We start from the raw sequence: 22,030 nt of genomic DNA, 5'->3' as shown, positions 1-22,030 counted from the left end.
CCAGTGTATTACTGTACTGTGCCGGCAGCAGGGAGCGCACGGCGTCATAGCAACCAGTGACGCCGTGCGCTCCTGCTCTCAGAAGGGATCCAGGCCGTGGTTCTACTGCCCGCATACGGCTGTGAAACACGGCCGTGTGCATGGGGCCATACACTGGTATGATCTATACCAGTGTATTACTGTACTGTGCCGGCAGCAGGGAGCGCACGGCGTCATAGCAACCAGTGACGCCGTGCGCTCCTGCTCTCAGAAGGGATCCAGGCCGTGGTTCCACTGCCCGCACACGGCTGTGAAACACGGCCGTGTGCATGGGGCCATACACTGGTATGATCTATACCAGTGTATTACTGTACTGTGCCGGCAGCAGGGAGCGCACGGCGTCATAGCAACCAGTGACGCCGTGCGCTCCTGCTCTCAGAAGGGATCCAGGCCGTGGTTCCACTGCCCGCACACGGCTGTGAAACACGGCCGTGTGCATGGGGCCATACACTGGTATGATCTATACCAGTGTATTACTGTACTGTGCCGGCAGCAGGGAGCGCACGGCGTCATAGCAACCAGTGACGCCGTGCGCTCCTGCTCTCAGAAGGGATCCAGGCCGTGGTTCCACTGCCCGCACACGGCTGTGAAACACGGCCGTGTGCATGGGGCCATACACTGGTATGATCTATACCAGTGTATTACTGTACTGTGCCGGCAGCAGGGAGCGCACGGCGTCATAGCAACCAGTGACGCCGTGCGCTCCTGCTCTCAGGAGGGATCCAGGCCGCGGTTCCACGGCCCGCACACGGCCGTGTGCATGGGGCCTTAGTGTGGGAAAAGAAAAGTTTTGTATTTAAAGGGGTTGCCCAGCGGCGGTAACCCACTAGGCCTGCACAATATATCGCCAAAGCAATCGCAATTAATCACCATATCGCAATCGCTAATTTGCCGACCCAAAAATGCTGCAATTATTTTACCATATTTTTTCGCTTTATAAGACAAACTTTCCCCCCCCCAAAAGTGGGGGGGAAATGGCAGTGCGCCTTATAAAGCGATGGTTGACTTTTTACGTGGTTGACACGGATGTATCGCCGGCCGCTATGCTGCACAGCGCGGCCGGCGATACATCAGTTACAGTATGGGGAGGGAGGAGGGGCTGGAGGCAAGTCGTTATTTTAATGAACAAATGTTCTTTTATTTATTCTATTTTATTTATCTGTTCTGTGCAGCGCTATTAAGAAAATGGCAAGTTTTGTATTTATGTTATTTAATTTAGTAAAAGATGTTTTATTTTGAAAAACACTGTGCATTTCAGTTCTTGAGTTAAGCATAACTACATTTCAGAATCATCAGTAATTTGTGTGTGCTTTTACCTTGAAAATCCAATCAAATAGACCTCTAGCACAATTCCCTTAAAATATCGCATCGCATATAGTTATCGCAATTTTTAGGGCCCGAATCGCAATCGCACAAAATTCCCATATCGTACAGCCCTATAACCCACCAATCAGATACTTATCCCCTATTCATAAGATACAGGTTAATAGTTGCTGTAAAGGGACAACTCCTTTAAGGCCTCTTTCACACTACAGTATGTTGCATTCAGTGTTTTGCGTTCCGTTTTTCACGGATCCGTTGTTCCGTTTTTTGCTTCCGTTGTGGTTCCGTTTCCGTTCCGTTGTTCCGTTCCGTTTTTCCGTATGGCAAATACAGTATACAGTAATTTCATATTAAAAATTGGGCTGGGCATAACATTTTCAATTGATGGTTCCGCAAAAAACGGAACGGATACGGAAGACATACGGATGCATTTCCGTATGTGTTCCGTTTTTTTTTGCGGCCCCATTGACTTGAATGGAGCCACGGACTGTGATTCTCAGCCAAATATAGGACATGTTCTATCTTTTCAACGGAACGGAAAAACGGAAATACGGAAACGGAATGCATACGGAACACATTCCGTTTTTTTGCGGAACCATTGAAATGAATGGTTCCGTATACGGACCGTATACGTAACGCAAAAAACGGACCGTATACGGAAAGCAAAAAACTGTAGTGTGAAAGAGGCCTAAGGCCTATTGCACACGACCGTATGGCTTTTTCAGTGTTTTGCGGTCCGTTTTTCATGGATCCGCTGTTCCGTTTTTTGTTTCCGTTGTGTTTCCGTTTCTGTTCCGCTTTTCCGTTCCGTTTTTCCGTATGGCATATACAGTATACAGTAATTACATAGATAAAATTGGGCTGGGCATAACATTTTCAATAGATGGTTCAGGAAAAAACGGAACGGAAACGGAAGACATACGGATGCATTTCCGTATGTGTTCCGTTTTTTTTGCGGATCCATTGACTTGAATGGAGCCACGGACTGTGATTTGCGGGCAATAATAGGACATGTTCTATGTTAAAACGGAACGGAAAAACGGAAATACGGAAACGGAATGCATACGGAGTACATTCCGTTTTTTTTGCGGAACCATTGAAATGAATGGTTCCGTATACGGACCGTATACGGAACGCAAAAAACGGCCAGTAAACGGGAAAAAAAAACGGCCGTGTGCAATTTGCAGATGATTATAATGGGATCTGCCTGGTTTTTGGCACGTGTGCTAGATGTCAGCTGGACAAAAAAAATGTTCGTCCATTGGTTTATGTTCAGCCGAAATCCTGCACTCATGCCAGAAACTGTCCGGATCCCATTATAGTCCATTATATGATCATCAGGGCCCGAATCTGGCTACTTTCACACTAGGGCTGCACGATATGGGAATTTTGTGCGATTGCGATTAGGGCCCTAAAAATTGCGATAACATGATGCGATGCGAAATTTTAAGGGAATTGTGCCAGAGGTCTATTTACTTGGATTTTCAAGGTAAAAGCACACACAAATTACTGATAATGCTGAAATGTAGTTATGCTTAACTCAAGAACTGAAATGCACAGTGTTTTTCAAAATAAAACATATTTTACTAAATTAAATAACATATTTGCATTACTGCAAAAGTACAAAATACAAAACTTGCCATTTTCTTAGGCTGCTTTCACACTAGCGTTCGGGTTTCCGTTCGTGAGCTCCGTTTGAAGGAGCTCACGAGCGGACCCGAACGCAGCCGTCCAGCCCTGATGCAGTCTGAATGGAGGCGGATCCGCTCAGACTGCATCAGTCTGGCGGCGTTCAGCCTCCGCTCCGCTCGCCTCCGCACGGACAGGCGGACAGCTGAACGCTGCTTGCAGCGTTCGGGTGTCCGCCTGGCCGTGCGGAGGCGTGCGGATCCGTCCAGACTTACAATGTAAGTCAATGGGGACGGATCCGTTTGAAGATGCCACAATGTGGCTCAATCTTCAAGCGGATCCGTCCCCCATTGACTTTACATTGAAAGTCTGGACGGATCCGTCCCAGGCTATTTTCACACTTAGCTTTTTTTAGCTAATATAATGCAGACGGATCCGTTCTGAACGGAGCCTCCGTCTGCATTATTATGGGCGGATCCGTTCAGAACGGATCCGCCCGAACGCTAGTGTGAAAGTAGCCTTAATAGCGCTGCACAGAACAGAGAAATAAAATAGAATAAATAAAAGAACATTTGTTCATTAAAATAACGACTTGCCTCCAGCCCCTCCTCCCTCCCCGCACTGTAACTGATGTATCGCCGGCCGCGCTGTGCAGCATAGCGGCCGGCGATACATCCGTGTCAGCCACGTAAAAAGTCAACCATCGCTTTATAAGGCGCACTGCCATTTTCCCCCCACTTTTGGGGGGGGAAAGTTTGTCTTATAAAGCGAAAAATATGGTAATATAATTGCAGCATTTTTGGGTCGGAATGCTGCGGTTTGCTCTCCAGTATGAGAATGGAACGGAATGCATTTTGGAGCATTTTGTTCTGTTCAGTTACATTTTGTCCCCATTGACAATGAATGGGGACAAAACGGAAGCGTTTTTTTCCGGTATTGAGCCCCTATGATGGATCTCAATACCGGAAAGTAGAAACACAAGTGTGAACGTAGCCTCTTTTATAGAATAAAGGGGTTCTCTGTGAGTCCATTTTTATTCCTCCAAAAGAGTGGCACTTACTGTATGTCATTGGCTATATCTGCAGGTCAGCTCAACTCAGTCCAGGCTGCAATACCAGACACAACCTATGTACAGGAGTGGCACTGTTTCCAGGGGGAAATCTCAGACAAACCCCTTAGATGGGTTCTTCAATTTAACCCTATTTGTTTACAGTGGAAAAACCATATAGGTATATGGGGGGTCATTTATCAAACTGGGGTAAAGTAGAACTGGCTTAGTTGCCCATAGCAACCAATCAGATTCCTCCTTTCATTTTCCAAAGGAGCTTTCCAAAATGAAAGACCTCTATGTTTTTTTTTCTGTGGTTTTAATGTTTTGCCATTTTTAGCAGTATGTTTTAAAGAAGGTATATAGTGCATTATTAAATGCAATATAAAGCATTGCTTTATGCCAATTTAGAGCTGGTTTATGTCTTTTTGTGCGTGTGTTTTTTTTTTTTTTACAATTGCTGTATGCCTTTTTTCTGACATTTCTAGCTTAGGCATCTCTATAGAAGGTGAAAAGTGCAAAAAAAAAAAAAAAAAAAAAACAACAACCCACAAACGCATGATTGAAACGTTACTATGGAAGTCTGGGCCTTCCTTTTGAAGGCTTTGAGGTCCATCCTAGGTAAGTTCCTATGGCAGGACTTAAATAGGAACACTGTGGGGGAGATTTATCAAAACTGGTGTAATGGAAAACTCGCTTAGTTGCCCATAGCAACCAATCAGATTCCATCTTTCATTTTCCAAAGGCGCTCTGAAAAATTAAGGGTAGAATCTGATTGGTTGTCATGGGCAACTAAGCTTGTTTTCCTTTACACCAGTTTTGATAAATATCCCCCAGTGATTTTTCTATTGACTGTAATGGTAAACCATTGCAGTCTATGGTATAAGTGATCTAATGGTCACATGTTAAAGCCCTCTAGGGGGACTAAAGATAAATAAAGATTTAAAAAATATATACCCGGTATATAAAAAACACAAAAAGCATAAAAAATCCTCTCTCTAACTTACAGATAAATATAAACAAAAACATTAAGATCTTTAGTATCGCAGCATCCCAAATTATAAACATAACATTCATACACACCCGATAAAAACTACAGATGTCCCTGCAAAAAAAAAAGAGCCCTAATATAGTTCTGCAGACATAAATATAAAAAAGTTAAGGATGTTTGAATATGGTACTGCAATGGACATTTGTTTGCCAAAGTTTTTTTTGGGATTGGAATATATAGAAGGGCACTTAACACATGGAGTCACATCGAAATCGGAGAATTCTAATATATTACGATTCTAATATACACTGTATAGCCTGACTACTGCTACAGCGATTACCAGCAAAAGGCCTCAAACAAGCTCCTATACATAAAAGATAAGTAAAGATTCCTATATCTAACTCATCGAATATTGCTGCTGTGTCGATTTTCTATCACCATTTGAAAATGTGGGACGCGACAAAATGGTTTTAACACAGATGGCCTCATATTATACGATTATTCACCACGATATTATTGAAAGTCCTTACACCTGCGTTTTTTGTGGTACAGGACATTTTAATCTAAACGCCCCCTTTTTTACATCACCTTCACATTATCTATATTGCTCTATTGACTACCATTTTATGCTTCTATGATATAGCGTCTATTGTTGTTTGTTTCATTGTTGCCGATTTTATATTGCCATTGTCATCTATTTTAGATTATGTTCAATAAATCGTAATATATTTGAATTCTCCGATTTCGATGTGACTCCATATGTTGAGTGCCCTACTATAAATTCCAATCCTGCAACATTCCTAATTTCTTGATTTGGGTGCATCAACCTCAGTTAGAGCACCGTAAAAATCCTAAATCAGGGTGAGCCACTCCATATACTCTATAAAGTTTTTTATTTTTATATAAGTTTTTTATAAGTATTAAAACACAAGAAAAACTACGAAAATGTGGTAACCCTATGATCGAATTGACATGCAGAATGCAGTTAACATGTCAGTTTTTACTGTTTAGGGAACACAGCAAAAACTAAATCCATAAAACAATGCCAGAATTGTGAACGGAACGGAAAAGTTAAAGCTCCTAGAAGGCAGCGAGTAAAAAACAAGAATGGAAATGTCTGCATTAGGCTACATGCACACGACCGTAAAACACGTAAGGCGTCTGTGTGCATTTCGCAATTTGCGGAACGGCACGGACAGCCATTAATATAACTGCCTATTCTTGTCCGCAAAGCAACAGGTTTTTGCAGACCACGGAACGGAGCAACGGATGTGGACAGCACACGGAGCGCTGTCCGCATCTTTTGCAGCCCCATTGATGTGAATGGGTCCGCACCTGAGTGACAAAAACTGCGGCTGGGATGCGGACCAAAACAACAATCGTGTGCATGAGGCCTTAGGAAAAGATGAATGCGTTTTTTCTGAGATTTGTAACTGATGTCCTATCCTCTGGGTAGATTATCAGTATCTGATCAATGGGGGGTCCAGCACCCTGGTCCCCCACTGATCAGCTGTTTGAGAAGGCACCTGTGCTTGCAGTAGCGCCATGGGCTTTCTTTCATCTCACCAAGCACCTCTCCGTACATTGTATAGCGGAGGCATGCTCAACCTGCGGCCCTCCAGCTGTTGCAAAACTACAACTCCCATCATTCCCGGACAGCCTACAGCTTTAAGCATACAGAAGGGCATGGTGGGAGTTGTAATTTTACAACAGCGGGAGGGCCGCAGGTTGAGCATCCCTGGTATAGCGGCTATGCTTGGTATGACAGCTCTGCCCCATTCACATCAGCTTTGGGGCTGAGCTGTGCCTAGGCCACGTGACTGATCTAGTAAAAGCTGCAAGAATGCAGGGGCACTAGTGCTGGTGCCTTCTCAAACAGCGGATCAGCGGACCCCCAGTGATCAGATTCTGATGACTTATCCTCGGTTTTAAAAAGTTCTCTCTAGTTATCTATCTTTTTGTTTATTCCATCTCTATCCTCATCTAGCAGGTCATTTTTTCTTCTACACTTTACATACAGTACACACTACCTTTCTGACCACATGAAGCAAGCACCAATTAGAAGGTTTGCTTCAGTGAAGCCCGGTAAAGAGTAGGATGACGCTTTACATAAAATAAGGAATGTTATCTGAATAATTGTATTATACTGGAACTTACATTCTCCGTTACCTGATTATAATGGTGTTCTGCTTGACACTGTAACAAATCAAACTGCAATGTACTTTCTTTATACCGTTTGAAATGAAAAACTCAATAAAAACTATTGAAACAGAAAAAAATAAATCTCGGAAAACCACTAAACAGACATTTGTCCACTCTGTTCTTATCCCCCATTCAAAAGAGGAAATGTGTTGCAGACGTCTCACAAATGGCCTAATACTAAGCAGAACTTTCATTTAGAGTTTAATCCTTTTATTAATGCAGTGCGTAGTCATGGAACGTATGCCAGTCCTTCCATTAATCCCAGCCCTGGGGCTAACAGAACCTTGTTATTGGGAACAAATAGCTGACATACCACATGTATCATAGGAACATCTGCACGGCTAGTGGCAGCGCTGTGAAAGGGCTCTTCACATCCCGTTCTTGCTGTACGTTAGGCAGATAAAGGGCATCTGTCAGTAGATCTGTGACCTGTTACATGTGCTCCTGGCAGCTGAAGGCATCAGTGTTGGTCCCCTGTACATATGTGCCCGCATTGCCGAGAAAAGTGATGCTTTAATATATGCAAATGAGCCTCTAGGAGCAATGAGGGCGTTGTCATTACACCTAGAGGCTCTGCTCTCTCTGCAACTGCTGTGCCCTCTGCACTTTGATTGACAGGACCAGGCAGTGAAAATGTCATCATTTTACATTTTCACTGCCTGGCCAATCAAAGTGGAGAGGACGCAGCAGTTGCAGAGAGAACTGAGGCCTGAGGAGTAATTGCAACACCCTCATTGCTCCTAGAGGCTCATTTGCATATATTGAAACATAATTATTCTCAGTAATGAGGACACATATGAACATGGGACCAACTCAGGTGCCTTCAGCTGCCAGGAGCACATGTAACAGGTCACAGATCTACTGACAGATGGCCTTTAAAAAAAAAAGAACATGCAATTTTGTGATTATCTATACTTTTAATGTTTAATGTTTTTTACTAAAAGCGTATGTTTTTGTGAAAACTTTCTTTTTTTAAATAAAGATTTGAAGGCATCATCTGAAACAAATGGATACGTGTAACAGATGGAAATGTATTGTTTTATGCCTCCATCTGTAAGAAACAAAAAACATATACCTTTCTATACGTTTTTGTCTGCAGGACAGAAAAGCGCGGTAGGCTACACTATTCGTTCCTAAAAAAAAAACTTACAGAAATATAAATGATGAACGGAGTCAAAGTATGCATTTTTGAACTAGGTTTGCCCAATTATAGTCTATGGTTCTGTCAAGTAATACGTTTCTATAGCTATCGGTTTGACGCACAGCAAAAATGAGACGTTGACAGTCCGCCTTATAGGACTGGTCATCTCTGCCAGGCTGCCAGGCTCATCTATGTATGGGGCTGGTACTGCCTATTAACCCTCTGTGTGCACAAGGCTGCTGCCTGCCCTCACATGAGAATTCAGGTCAGAACTACAGATGGAATGCCATGAGACTCCGGTGCCACTACCTTATAGAAGGTGATCTGGTCCAGTGACAGGGAGCCCTTGGTGTGCAGGGAGCAGCAGCACTGCAGGACGCAGGAGGCCAGCAGCAGCACTGCACATGGGGCCGTCACTCTGCAGCCTCTCGCCATGGTTCTGGAAGGAGATCAAAGGCTGGAGACGAGCAGAGCATGGTCACGTGATGCCCACAACACTTCCGGTCTGGTACATGATGACAGGAGCCGTGTGAGCAATCAGTGCAACCTATGGCTGTGTCTGTCTGTACTTCCCATGTCATCATGAACATCTGTCTATCTATAGCTCATATCTATCTACTTTCTCTATATACATATATCAATCTGTCATATCTGTCTATTTATTATCTATCATTTATTATATCTATCTCATATCTATCTACTTTCTCTATATACATATATCAATCTGTCATATCTATCTCTATATACATATATCTATCTATCATTTATCTATACGTATATCAATCAGTCATCTCATATCTATCTACTTTCTCTATAAATATATATCAATCTGTCATATCTGTCTATCTCTATATACATATATCTATCTATTTCTCATATCATATCTATCTATCTATCATTTATTATATCAATCTATCTATTATCTATCATTTATTTAATATCTATCATATCTATCATCTATCTACTTTATAAACATCTATCTCATATCTATCTATTTATCTATATCTATCTATCTCATATCTATCTATCTATCTCATATCTATCTATCTATCTATCATTTATCTATATGTATATCAATTAATCGGTCATCTCATATCTATCTACTCTCTCTATATACATATATCAATCTGTTCTATCTATCATCATTTATTATTTCTATCCATCTATCTCTATGGATGTACAGTTATCCCTCAAGATACAATGGCCTCAGGATACAATATTTACAGCATGCAATGGTCTTTTCAGACCCATCATATGTTGAAACCAGTCTTGACATACAATGTCTCAGACCCAGATCCAACTAATCAAGGCCACTTCTCTGGTAAAATAGCTGGATTAGTTGCTAGTTATTTATACCAAAAAAGAGCAAAAGGCTTTTCACCACATAATAACAATCATGCATCACCAAATATGCACATGCCTATGGTATAAGAATAAATTACAAATGCCTATAAAGAAACTACCAGACCGCATGGAATCAAATATTATATTTATTGACAAAATTAATAAAATAAATTACAATAAAAACAAGTGCAGGGAAAAGGCGGCATCAACCAGAGGAGGGCACAATGGTATCAATCCATGCTGCTCCAACAATTAATTAGAGACTGTATAAAGTGCAATTGAAGACAGAGAAATTACACAGACAAGATCAATTACCCATAATGTGCCTCCTCCGGGATGGCGCCAACCCCGACGCACGTTTCGGCAAACCCTCGTCTGGGGGTAGCGTCATCACTGCGGGACGCACAATAAATACCCATAACACCCAATCGTGTTTCTCGATATAATCACAACTTGCACACACCTGGATCATAGCTACAACAGCGTAAATAGAGCGGGCTGCATGTTTGTGACGTTATGCGTCACATACCAAGTTAGTCATGTGATCAACTATCCAGTCACATGATGGCGCCGGCAAATCCCACAATAATTGTGGGATAAATGTCAGCAGCATCAAGTAAATAACAGCGGATGCGCAGGCCTGGAATAATCCCGCTCAGAATAAAAAGCAATCTGCAATACACTGAACATATAAGTGATAGCGTGAATATGTATGAATGTGTGTTAATGAAAGTGAGTGAATATATGATAATGTGAATAAACAAATTATGATAGTACATAGCAAAAAATTTGTGAATAATCCTAATTCAATATATCATGATCATAATATAACAATCCAAATAAAATAATAATCAACCAAATAAAATAATAAGACAACAATAAAGTGTGAAAAATACAAACAAAATAATAAGTTGTAATTGTGTAAAAATTGGTATACAATGAGAAAAAGAATACAAACATAAAATCATGCGTAAAAAATGAATAGATAAATGATGTGCAAAGAATGATGAAGGTGATAATATATGGAGGGAAAAAAAACACACCAAAAATCAAACAAAATTTAATTATTGCAAGCTATTGCATTATTTTTGGTCCAGGAGCATGTTATAGTGGAGCCTAAGAATATGAAAGTGATTAATTTCATGCAGTGATGACACGCAATATTAAATTAATAGTTACAAATATCAATTCATAATCATTTAAAACCTTATTAAAAACAATAACATGTGCTGATCCGGGAACTGCCTAGAGAAAAGACGAGAAGCCAGAGGATTCATTGGGCCAGATTTATCATGACTCTGACAGCTCACTCCACTTTAACATACAGGGAGTGCAGAATTATTAGGCAAGTTGTATTTTTGAGGATTAATTTTATTATTGAACAACAACCATGTTCTCAATGAACCCAAAAAAACTCATTAATATCAAAGCTGAATATTTTTCGAAGTAGTTTTTAGTTTGTCTTTAGTTTTAGCTATTTTAGGGGGATATCTGTGTGTGCAGGTGACTATTACTGTACATAATTATTAGGCAACTTAACAAAAAACAAATATATACCCATTTCAATTATTTATTTTTACCAGTGAAACCAATATAACATCTCAACATTCACAAATATACATTTCTGACATTCAAAAACAAAACAAAAACAAATCAGTGACCAATATAGCCACCTTTCTTTGCAAGGACACTCAAAAGCCTGCCATCCATGGATTCTGTCAGTGTTTTGATCTGTTCACCATCAACATTGCGTGCAGCAGCAACCACAGCCTCCCAGACACTGTTCAGAGAGGTGTACTGTTTTCCCTCCTTGTAAATCTCACATTTGATGATGGACCACAGGTTCTCAATGGGGCTCAGATCAGGTGAACAAGGAGGCCATGTCATTAGATTTTCTTCTTTTATACCCTTTCTTGCCAGCCACGTTGTGGAGTACTTGGACGCGTGTGATGGAGCATTTTCCTGCATGAAAATCATGTTTTTCTTACCTTGCAGACTTCTTCCTGTACCACTGCTTGAAGAAGGTGTCTTCCAGAAACTGGCAGTAGGACTGGGAGTTGAGCTTGACTCCATCCTCAACCCAAAAAGGCCTCACAAGCTCATCTTTGATGATACCAGCCCAAACCAGTACTCCACCTCCACCTTGCTGGCGTCTGAGTCGGACTGGAGCTCTCTGCCCTTTACCAATCCAGCCATCTGGCCCATCAAGACTCACTCTCATTTCATCAGTCCATAAAACCTTTGAAAAATCAGTCTTGAGATATTTCTTGGCCCAGTCTTGACGTTTCAGCTTGTGTGTCTTGTTCAGTGGTGGTCATCTTTCAGCCTTTCTTACCTTGGCCATGTCTCTGAGTATTGCACACCTTGTGCTTTTGGGCACTCCAGTGATGTTGCAGCTCTGAAATATGGCCAAACTGGTGGCAAGTGGCATCTTGGCAGCTGCACGCTTGACTTTTCTCAGTTCATGGGCAGTTATTTTGCGCCTTGGTTTTTCCACACGCTTCTTGCGACCCTGTTGACTATTTTGAATGAAACGCTTGATTGTTCGATGATCACGCTTCAGAAGCTTTGCAATTTTAAGAGTGCTGCATCCCTCTGCAAGATATCTCACTATTTTTGACTTTTCTGAGCCTGTCAAGTCCTTCTTTTGACCCATTTTGCCAAAGGAAAGGAAGTTGCCTAATAATTATGCACACCTGATATGGGGTGTTGATGTCATTAGACCACACCCCTTCTCATTACAGAGATGCACATCACCTAATATGCTTAATTGGTAGTAGGCTTTCGAGCCTATACAGATTGGAGTAAGACAACATGCATAAAGAGGATGATGTGGTCAAAATACTCATTTGCCTAATAATTCTGCACGTAGTGTATGGCTAAAGTCAGTTTTAGCCAAGTCAGATTTATGATCGGCCCTTTAAGACTGTAATAAATGTGGTTTGACGGTAGCAGTTTATCCGTCAGTAAGCAGCTTTACAAAAGTCGCACGTTTTTATGAAAAAGTCACACGTTTTTATGAAAAAGTCGCATGTTCTATTAAAAAGTCTCATAAGATAAGCATGGTCCTCACTGGAGTGAAATTGCGACTTTTTAGCGACTTTTTAAATAGTCCCAATAGTAAATCTGTCTAGAGATTCATTTACATAAGAAAACACGCCCACTTTCAGAAAACTGGCGAGCATAGTGCAGAGCAGAATTTGTGCGCAGTTTTAGCATTTGGGACTTTTTTTGGGACTTTTTCACTCCATTATTCTGACCTGAGCTAATGATAAATTTGGCCCATTGAGTCACAATATGTTCAATTTCCAAATCCATTTACATTCCAGTTGAGCAAGTTTCTATGTGGTGTCCCCACCACGGACATTTTTTGGTACAAAATCTATTCCCCGAACTTTCAAACCCTTGGGGTCACAAGCATGGAACATCTTGAAGTGTCTAGCAACAGGTTTCAAATTGATCACATCTCCTTCATTGAGAGCGGCTGAAATATCTCGAACGTGCTCCCTGACCTTCAACTGCCTTGTAGTAAGGCCCACGTATATTTTTGGGCATGGGCATTTTGCACAGTAAACTTCTGCTGTACTAGAGCAGGTTAACCAATGAGCAATCTGAAAAACCTTCTCATCAGTAACATCACAACTCAGCGGCCCTTTCCATATTAGTGCAACCTATACATTTCCCACAAGGGACAAAGCCCCACTTGGGTCTTCCAATCCCAGGAAAGATTTGAGGAGTTGGTTTAGTATAGAGACTCTTCACTAAATGATCTTTAAAATGTTTAGATCTTCTGGCCACCATTGAAGGGCCCGAAGTGGCATATTTCGCAACAATTGGATCTGTCAATAGTACTGGCTAGAATTTTTCCAAGCAAGCCTTCATCTCAAACCATCTGGAATGATAGTTTGTGATAAACTCACTTGTCACCCTTAGGCTTCTGTTTCTTAGAGTAAAGGGGATCGTAGTGAGAGCACAATTTAGCTCCTATAAGCATCTTTGATGGATCATAGGCTATATCCACGATAAGAGAAACGCTGCTTCAGATCACTTGCATAGTCTTCAAACTTGTAATCAGTAGAGCATATCCTACGTTCTCTCAAAAACTGTCCAACTGGAATTGACCTTATCATCTGTGGAGGATGGGATGAAAAGGCATGTAAGGAGTTCACAGAAGTGGGTTTCCTGAATACATTCGTCAAGATAGAACCATTTCCCCCTCCGAACTTGTACATCCAAAAAATCTATGGTGTCCCTATCAAATTTATATGTCAATCTAATATTCCTATTGTTTTTATTTAGGAGTCCAAACAGTTCTTGCAAATTATAAGTATCCCCCTGCCAGATCATAAACACATCATCGATGTACCACGCCCAAAAAATAGCGTGGTCCATCAATGGTTGTCAATCTGACAGGAAGAGGTCCCTCTCCCACAGCCCCAGGAAAATATTAGCGTAAGAGAGCGCACAGGGCGCCCCCATCGCAGTCCCCTGGAGCTGTAGGTAGAAGAACCCCTCAAAAATGAAAAAACTAAACAGTCAAAACAAAATCCAGCAGGTCTACCAGAAACATCTATCTTCTACCTTTTTAAGAAGAATTCCACTGCCTGAATGCCATCCTGATGTCTGATACTGGTATAGAGGGAACTCCACGTCACATGTCATCAAATACATATCCTCATCAAAATGGATCCCATCAATCCTCCACAAAAAATTGGTGGTGTCCTGAATATATGATGGAAGATTAGCCACTATACCCTTAAATCTAAATATCGCCCAACTTTCTCAGTCACTCTACCACTCCAAGAAATAATAGGCCTACCTGGAGGTATTCTTTTGTTCTTGTGAATCTTTGGTAGGAGGTATAATGTTGGTATAGTGGGTTCTTTCACAATAAGAGCATCATGCAAGGGCTTGGATATTATTTCTTCATCCAAAGCTTTATCCAGAATCTGTTTCATCTTCCCTTCAAATGAATGTAACAGATTACTATGTAAAAGTTAATCTTTTATAGCACTCTTTGTTCCTGAATTGTCTATATACTTCATTCTCATATAATGAGTGGGGCCAAACTACAATATTACCACCCTTATCCGAGAGTGGGGCCAAACTACAATATTACCACCCTTATCCGAGGGTTTAAACACAACGTCAAAAAACGTTTGTTGCTAGTTATCAGCTATTCCTGACTGATATATGTAAGGACTTGCTTTATCTGTCTTAGTTATCTGCTTATTTTTCTTAAATCTTCATTTTCTTTTATCTTGAATGACATTTTGGGGCTTTGGAGCCAATTACTCAACTTACAATGGTTTCAACATACAATGGTCATCCTGGAACCTATTAATATTGTAAGGGTACTTTCTCACTTGCGTTGTTGTATTCTGGCAGGCAGTTCCATGTGCAAACGTATAGCATTTGTTTCCGGATCCGGCGGACGAATGCATTGAAACACCGGATCCGTCTCTCCGGTGTCATCCATAAAAGCGGATCCGGTATTTTTTTCCCCCACAGATTTAAAGGTCTGCGCATGCGCAGATCGGGAAACCGGATCTGGTTTTCTGGAACACTTGGTACCGGATCCGGCATTAATACATTTCAATCCGGCATTCTGGTATGTGTTCCGGAATTTGGGCCAGAGAAAATACAGCAGCAAATACCGTAAGAGTGACTGAACTGAATACATCCTGATGCATACTGAACGGAATGCTTTCCATTCAGAATGCATTAGGATAAAACTGAAGTGTTTTTTTCCGGTATTGAGCCCCTGTGACGGAACTCAATACCGTAAAACTTTACCGCAAGTGTGAAAGTACCATTATCTATTTATGGATCATATCTATAAGCTACACATATCTATTTCTACACACATATATCTATCATTTATGTATCTATCATTATCTATCCATCATTTGTCTATCTGTTATCTCATATCTATCTCTACATCTATCTCTCTCTCATATCATATCTATCTATCAATATCTCATATATATCATTATGACCTTTTAGTAATTTACAGATAAGGGTTATTAGATGACAGACACAAAGAGAAAGTGAAAGTACAATTTCCACAGGTAGAAAAACAGTTAACCTTTTATGACAGAACGGCTCAATATTTTTAATAAAGACCAGTTGTAAAAAAGATTTTTAGCCCAAAATGAGTAAAATGCAATCATAAAAAAAATTGCCCCCAAAATGTACATAGCATTTAAGGCTTCAGACAGGCCTGAAATTGTGAAGCATTTTTAAATGCAGATTTTAATGTGGAATTTATCATTGGACAGATATTTGTCAAATCCCATCTAATCTGCAGCTGTGCTGTGTGTGAATTGTGGGAGAACAGGTAAGAAATAGAATTAGGGCTCACGCACATGTCTGCAAACCGTGGATCCACAAAATACGGATACTAGCCAGGTGCCTCCCGCACTTTCCATGGGCCCTTTTCTAGAAATGCCTATTTATCTTTTGCGGACAAGAATAGGACATGTTCTGTAGTGTCAGGACTGGAATAGTGGATCAGGTATGGAATCTTTTGGCAGGGACGAAATAATCCCAAAAATTAGCGTAGTACAAAAAGGTCAATCCAATCGGGTAGTTGGTTCCAGTTCCGGGTCATGGCGGGCAGCAGAAATCGTAATCGAGGAAACAGGCAAGGAGTCAGTAGCTGGGAAGTCAGAATAAAATTCACAGGGAAGAGCTGGGTGTTCACCATAAGGTTGAATAACTCAGCAATGAGTCAAGGCTCTGACTGGCTTTAAGTACAGAGTGAACCCAGGACCGCCCCCCTGGTTGCCTGGCAACCAGGAGTCTTCCTTAGTCAGAAGACAATCATAAGGCTGAGGGCGGTGACGGAGGCTGAAGCCCTCCCCCAGCCTGAGTAGCACCTGTGGTCTGGAATGGCGCATGTGCACTACGCTCGTATCCCTGCGCACGCACACGCGGCACACTGGCCACATTGACGTCAGGTGTCCTGTCAGGAGGAATAGGAGGCGCTATCTGCGCACACCACCCGCGCCTGTGAACCCGATGCGAAACGGCCCCCCTGGTTCCCTGACATGTAGGCTGCAGAATGGACACATACAGATGGACATTAATGTGCTGTCCGCATTTTTTGCTGCATCATAGAAATGAATGGGTCTACGTGTGATCCGAATAAAATGCAGATCGAACGTGAACCCAACATACAGTCATGTGCATGAGGCCTTATATTGCAGATATGTCATGTTTATGTGAATACATTATGTAATTATCAATTTGCCATTAATGAAAATTATTTGATAAGCAACTGTATGAGCATTACCTAAATTATTATTATTAGGGATGAGCTGAATTTCATATTTTAACCCCTTAAGGACATGGCCATATTTCACCTTAAGGACCAGGCCATTTTTTTCTAATTTGTGTCACTTTATTTGTGAATAACTTTAAGGCTACTTTCACACCTGCGTTAGGTGCGGATCCGTCTGGTATCTGCACAAACGGATCCGCACCTATAAATGCAAACGATGGTATCCGTTCAGTGCATTGCATAACAGCTTTTTCAGATCTGAGTTTTCACTATCGTGAAAACTCAGATCTGACAGTATATTCTAACACAGAGGCGTTCCCATAGTGATGGGGACGCTTCAAGTTAGAATATACTAAGAACTGTGTACATAACTGCCCCCTGCTGCCTGGCAGCACCTGATCTCTCACAGGGGGCTGTGATCCGCACAATTAACCCCTCAGGTTTGGCACCTGAGGGGTTAATTGTGCGAATCTCAGTCCCCTGATCGGGTGCTGCCAGGCAGCAGGGGCAAGACCTCCTCCTCCCCTCCCCAGTATTAAAAGCATTAGTGGCCAGTGCGGCCCCCCCTCCCTCCCCAGTATTAAAAGCATTGGTGGTCAGTGTGGCCCCCCTTTCTCCCCAGTATTAAAAGCATTGGTGGCCAGTGCGCCCCCCCTCCCTCCCCAGTATTAAAAGCATTGGTGGCCAGTGTGGCCCCCCCCCCCCCTCCTCAGTATTAAAAGCATTGGTGGCAGTTGCCACAGGCTAACAACCCCCCTCCCCCCCATCATTGGTGGCAGCGGAGCGGCATTTCCGATCGGAGTCCTAGTTTAATCGCTGGGGCTCCGATCGGTTACCATGGCAGCCAGGACGCTACTGCAGTCCTGGCTGCCATGGTTACTTAGCTTATACTTACATGTGCTGTCTGTGGCCGGCTGACGCTCCTCCTACTATTAAGTGACAGGTCTGCTGCCTGGTCTGAGTTTTCACGATCTAGCTCAAATCCGATGGTATATTCCAGTGATGGCTAACCTTGGCACTCCAGCTGTGGTAAAACTACAACTCCCAAGATGCTCCGCTTGCTTGGCTGCTTTCAGAACTCTATAGAAATAAATGGAGCATGCTGGGAGTCGTAGTTTCACCACAGCTGGAGTGCCAAGGTTAGCCATCACTGGATTCTAACATAGAGGCATTCCCATGGTGATGGGGCCGCTTCAAGTTAAAATATACCATCGGATTGGAGAAAACTCTGATCCGATGGTATATTAATAGGGACTCCTGACTTTACATTGAAAGTCAATGGGGGACAGATCCGTTTACAATTGCACCAATATTGTATCAATGTAAACGGATCCGTCCCCATTGACTTACATTGTAAGTCAGGATGGATCCGATCGGCTCTGTACCGCCAGGCGGACACCAAGACGCTGCAATCAGCGTTTTGGTGTCCGCCTCCAGAGCGGAATGGAGGCGGAACTGAGTCAAACTGATGCATTCTGAATGGATCTGCATCCATTCAGAATGCATTGGGGCTAAACTGATTCGTTTGGGGCCGCTTGTGAGAGCCTTGAAACAAATCTCACAGGCGGACCCTGAAACGGCAGTGTGAAAGTAGTCTAAAACGCTTTTACTTATCCAGGCCATTCTGAGATTGTTTTTTCATCACATATTGTACAATTTGTAATTTCCAAAAATTTGGAAAAATTAGCAAATTTCCAAATTTCAATTTCTCTACTTTTATAATAGATAGTAATACCTCCAAAATAGTTATTATTTTACATTCCCCATATGTCTACTTCATGTTTGGATCATTTTGGGAAGATATTTCATTTTTTGGGGACGTTACAAGGCTTAGAAGTTTAGAAGCAAATCTTGAAATTTTTCAGAAAATTTCTAAAACCCACTTTTTCAGGACCAGTTCAGGTCTGAAGTCACTTTGTGAGGCTTACATAATAGAAACCACCCCATTTTACAAACTACACCCCTCAAGGTATTCAAAACTGATTTTGCTAACTTTGTTAACCTTTTAGGTGTTCCACGAGAATTAAGGGAAAATAGAGATAAAATAGCAAAATTTCACTTTTTTTTCCATTTGAATGCATTTTTTCCAGTTACAAAGCAAGGGTTAACAGCCAAACCAAACTCAATATTTATGGCCCTGATTCTGTAGTTTACAGAAACACCCCATATGTGGTCGTAAACTGCTGTACGGGCAAACGGCAGGGTGCAGAAGGAAAGGAAGGCCATACTGGTTTTTGACACCATGTCCCATTTGAAGCCCCCCTGATGCACCCCTAGAGTAGAAACTCTTTGGAAACTACGGGATATGGTGTCAGTTTTATTGATACTATTTTAGGGTACATATGATTTTTGGTTGCTCTATACTCAACTTTTTGTAAGGCAAGGTAACAAGAAATAGCTGTTTTGGCACAGTTTTTATTTTTGCTAATTACAACATTCATCTGACAGGTTAGATCATGTGGTATTCTTATAGAGCAGGTTGTCACGGACGCGACAATACCAAATATGTTAATTGTTTCAGTTTTACATAACAAAGCATAAAAATAAATTATGATTCTTTAGTGTCTCTATATTCTGAAAGCCAAAGTTTTATTTATTTTTTGGGCGACTGTCTTGTGTAGGGGCTCATTTTTGGGGGGATGAGATGACAGTCTGGTTGGCACTATTTTGGGGTGCATGTGACTTTTTGATCGCTTGCTATTACACTTTTTGTGATGTAAGGTGACAAAAAATTGCTTTTTTACACCGTTTTTATTTTTTACGGTGTTCACCTGAGGGGTTAGGTCATGTGATATTTTATAGAGCAGGTTCTTATGGACGTGGCAATACCTAATATGTATACTTTTCTTTATTCATGTAAGTTTTAGACAATACCAGCATTTTTTAAACAAAAAAAATATGTTTTAGTGTCTCCCTATTCTGAACCATATTTTTTTTTTGCGGAGATTGGCTTAGGTAGGAGCTCATTTTTTGCAGGGATGAGGTGTCGGTTAGATTGGTACTATTTTGGGGGGCATGTGCCTTTTTGATCACTTGGTGTTGCACTTTTTGTGATGTAAGGTGACAAAAATGGCTTTTTTTTTTACACCGTTTTATTTTTATTTTTATGGTGTTTATTCGACAGGGTGATGTATTCGACATGTGATATATTTATAGAGCCGGTCATTACAGACGCGGAGATACCTAATATGTGTGGTTTTTTGTTAGTTTTTTATTATAAAATAAGGGGAAAGGAGCGTTTTTTCTTTATTAATTTTTTTACTTTTTTTTCTTTACTTTATTTCTGATGTTCACTTTTGGGGGTCTGATTCCCTCTGCAATGCATTACAATACATTTGTATTGTAATGCATTGCCTGTTCGTGTACTACAGTGAGTAGTAAACAAAAAACTTTTTGTGGTGTACTGAATATACGCCTATTTGCACGATCAAACCAAATAATGTGAGGATAGGCGCTAAAACAAAATAACAATTACTTTATTATATATTCTGTTTAAAATAAAGGGTGTCCACCTGTCAGTGCAACAGTCAGCGACTGACTAATACTGAATTTGTGAGAGTAAACCTGCGTCTGCAACCAGGGCAACCACCTGGAGCACACGTCAGTCTCACAAACTAAACCCACCAACACATAAGGGGGCTCAAAACACCACAGGGTACAAGGTGTGCAACCCGGGTCAAAAATACTATCTAGGAGGATACCTGGTGCTGTGAAAACCACCAAGCAGCTCTCCTAACAGTGAGTGTCAGCGCGCATACTCTCACTGCACAAAGATAGTATCGGTGCAGGACTATGGCAGAGCATTAGCCGTCACTCCAATTGTTGTATATGGAGCAAGGATTGCCCTGACATACTCCTTTATGGTATAAGCTCAACGCGTTTCCATGCATTAACAATGCACTTCATCAGGAGCTATATGCACCATACTTGAACAAAGCCCACAGCCTCTACAGTGATGTTAGACCGAGGCAGTGGATGACACAGAACAGTAGAGTAACCTGCCTAACACCGGATTCCTCTAGTGTGAGGTACGGTGTTGTCACTAACAGACTACTGTCCTGCCTAAGCTACACACCTCTAGGTTGAAGCGTAGCGTGCTAGTGTGCATACAGATCGGCGCTGTAATGGCCGCTGTAATGGCCGTTTTAGCGTCTACAGTAAGTAGTACACAAACAGGGAGACCTAGCCTGAGGCTGGATCTCCTCGGCTCCCGTAGAAGGCAGTTCCCGATGCCGTGCAAGGCATTGGGATCAGGGCCGGTGCAAGGATTCTTGCCAACACAAGCGAAGCTACATTTTGGCGCCCCCCCCCCCCCCCAACGCTTCTCCTCTCTGTGGTCCTGGTATCTTCTCTCTGCTTCAGACAATGGCTGGTTTAAAGGACCATATTTTTTGCCCTCTAAGACACACCTAGGTTTTAGAGGAGGATAATAAAAAAAAATATTTTCCATTACACCTCAGGTCAGACCAGCAATCAGACCCCCAATGTTAATCAGACCCCCATGTCAGACATCATCCCCCAGCCATCAGCCCCCATGTCACATTTCTCCCCCTCCATGTCACATTTTTCCGCCCTCCCCCAGGGTGCGCCCTAAGGCGGCCGCTTGGTCTGCCTTATGGTAGCACCGGCCCTGATTGGGATGCCTCTGCATGGCATGGGGCTGCCTTCTGAGACATCGAGGTCCCGCCACAGCAGCGCGGGGACTCGATGGGTTCCCTCAAACACAACCCCCTTCTATGCCGCTACCGCAGCACAGCGATCGCTGATATGGGGGAGGGGGGGGGGGTCACAGGACCCCCCATTGACCTAGGGTGCCTGCTGATTGATTTCAGCAGGCACCCAGTTACGATCACCGCCTGCCGCGCGGCGGTAATCGGAAATGCACAGGGCGTACAGGTACGCACTGTGTCCTTAAGTACCAGGACATCAGGGTGTACCTGTATGCCCTGTGTCCGTGAGAGGTTAAAGGTCGTGGGTGGACGGATCCGTTATGCAGGCCATAGACTTAGACTGTTATGACGGAATGAA

The 22,030-nt window shown here is 42.2% G+C and overlaps 1 protein-coding gene across 1 annotated transcript in view; it reads right to left on the bottom strand.

Annotated features, from left to right (window-relative positions):
- ERP29 (endoplasmic reticulum protein 29) overlaps window positions 1-8,808 on the bottom strand; it is a 44,258-nt gene extending 35,450 nt beyond the window's left edge. The window contains exon 1 of the mRNA XM_044290707.1: window positions 8,683-8,808. Coding sequence (XP_044146642.1) covers window positions 8,683-8,808 — 126 coding nt within the window. The remainder of the gene's footprint in view (window positions 1-8,682) is intronic.
- Window positions 8,809-22,030: the final 13,222 nt, after the last annotated feature.

Source organism: Bufo gargarizans, chromosome 1 (genome assembly GCF_014858855.1).
Source record: "Bufo gargarizans isolate SCDJY-AF-19 chromosome 1, ASM1485885v1, whole genome shotgun sequence".
Classification (NCBI taxonomy): domain Eukaryota; kingdom Metazoa; phylum Chordata; class Amphibia; order Anura; family Bufonidae; genus Bufo; species Bufo gargarizans.
This window is presented reverse-complemented; position numbering and strand designations above follow the sequence as displayed.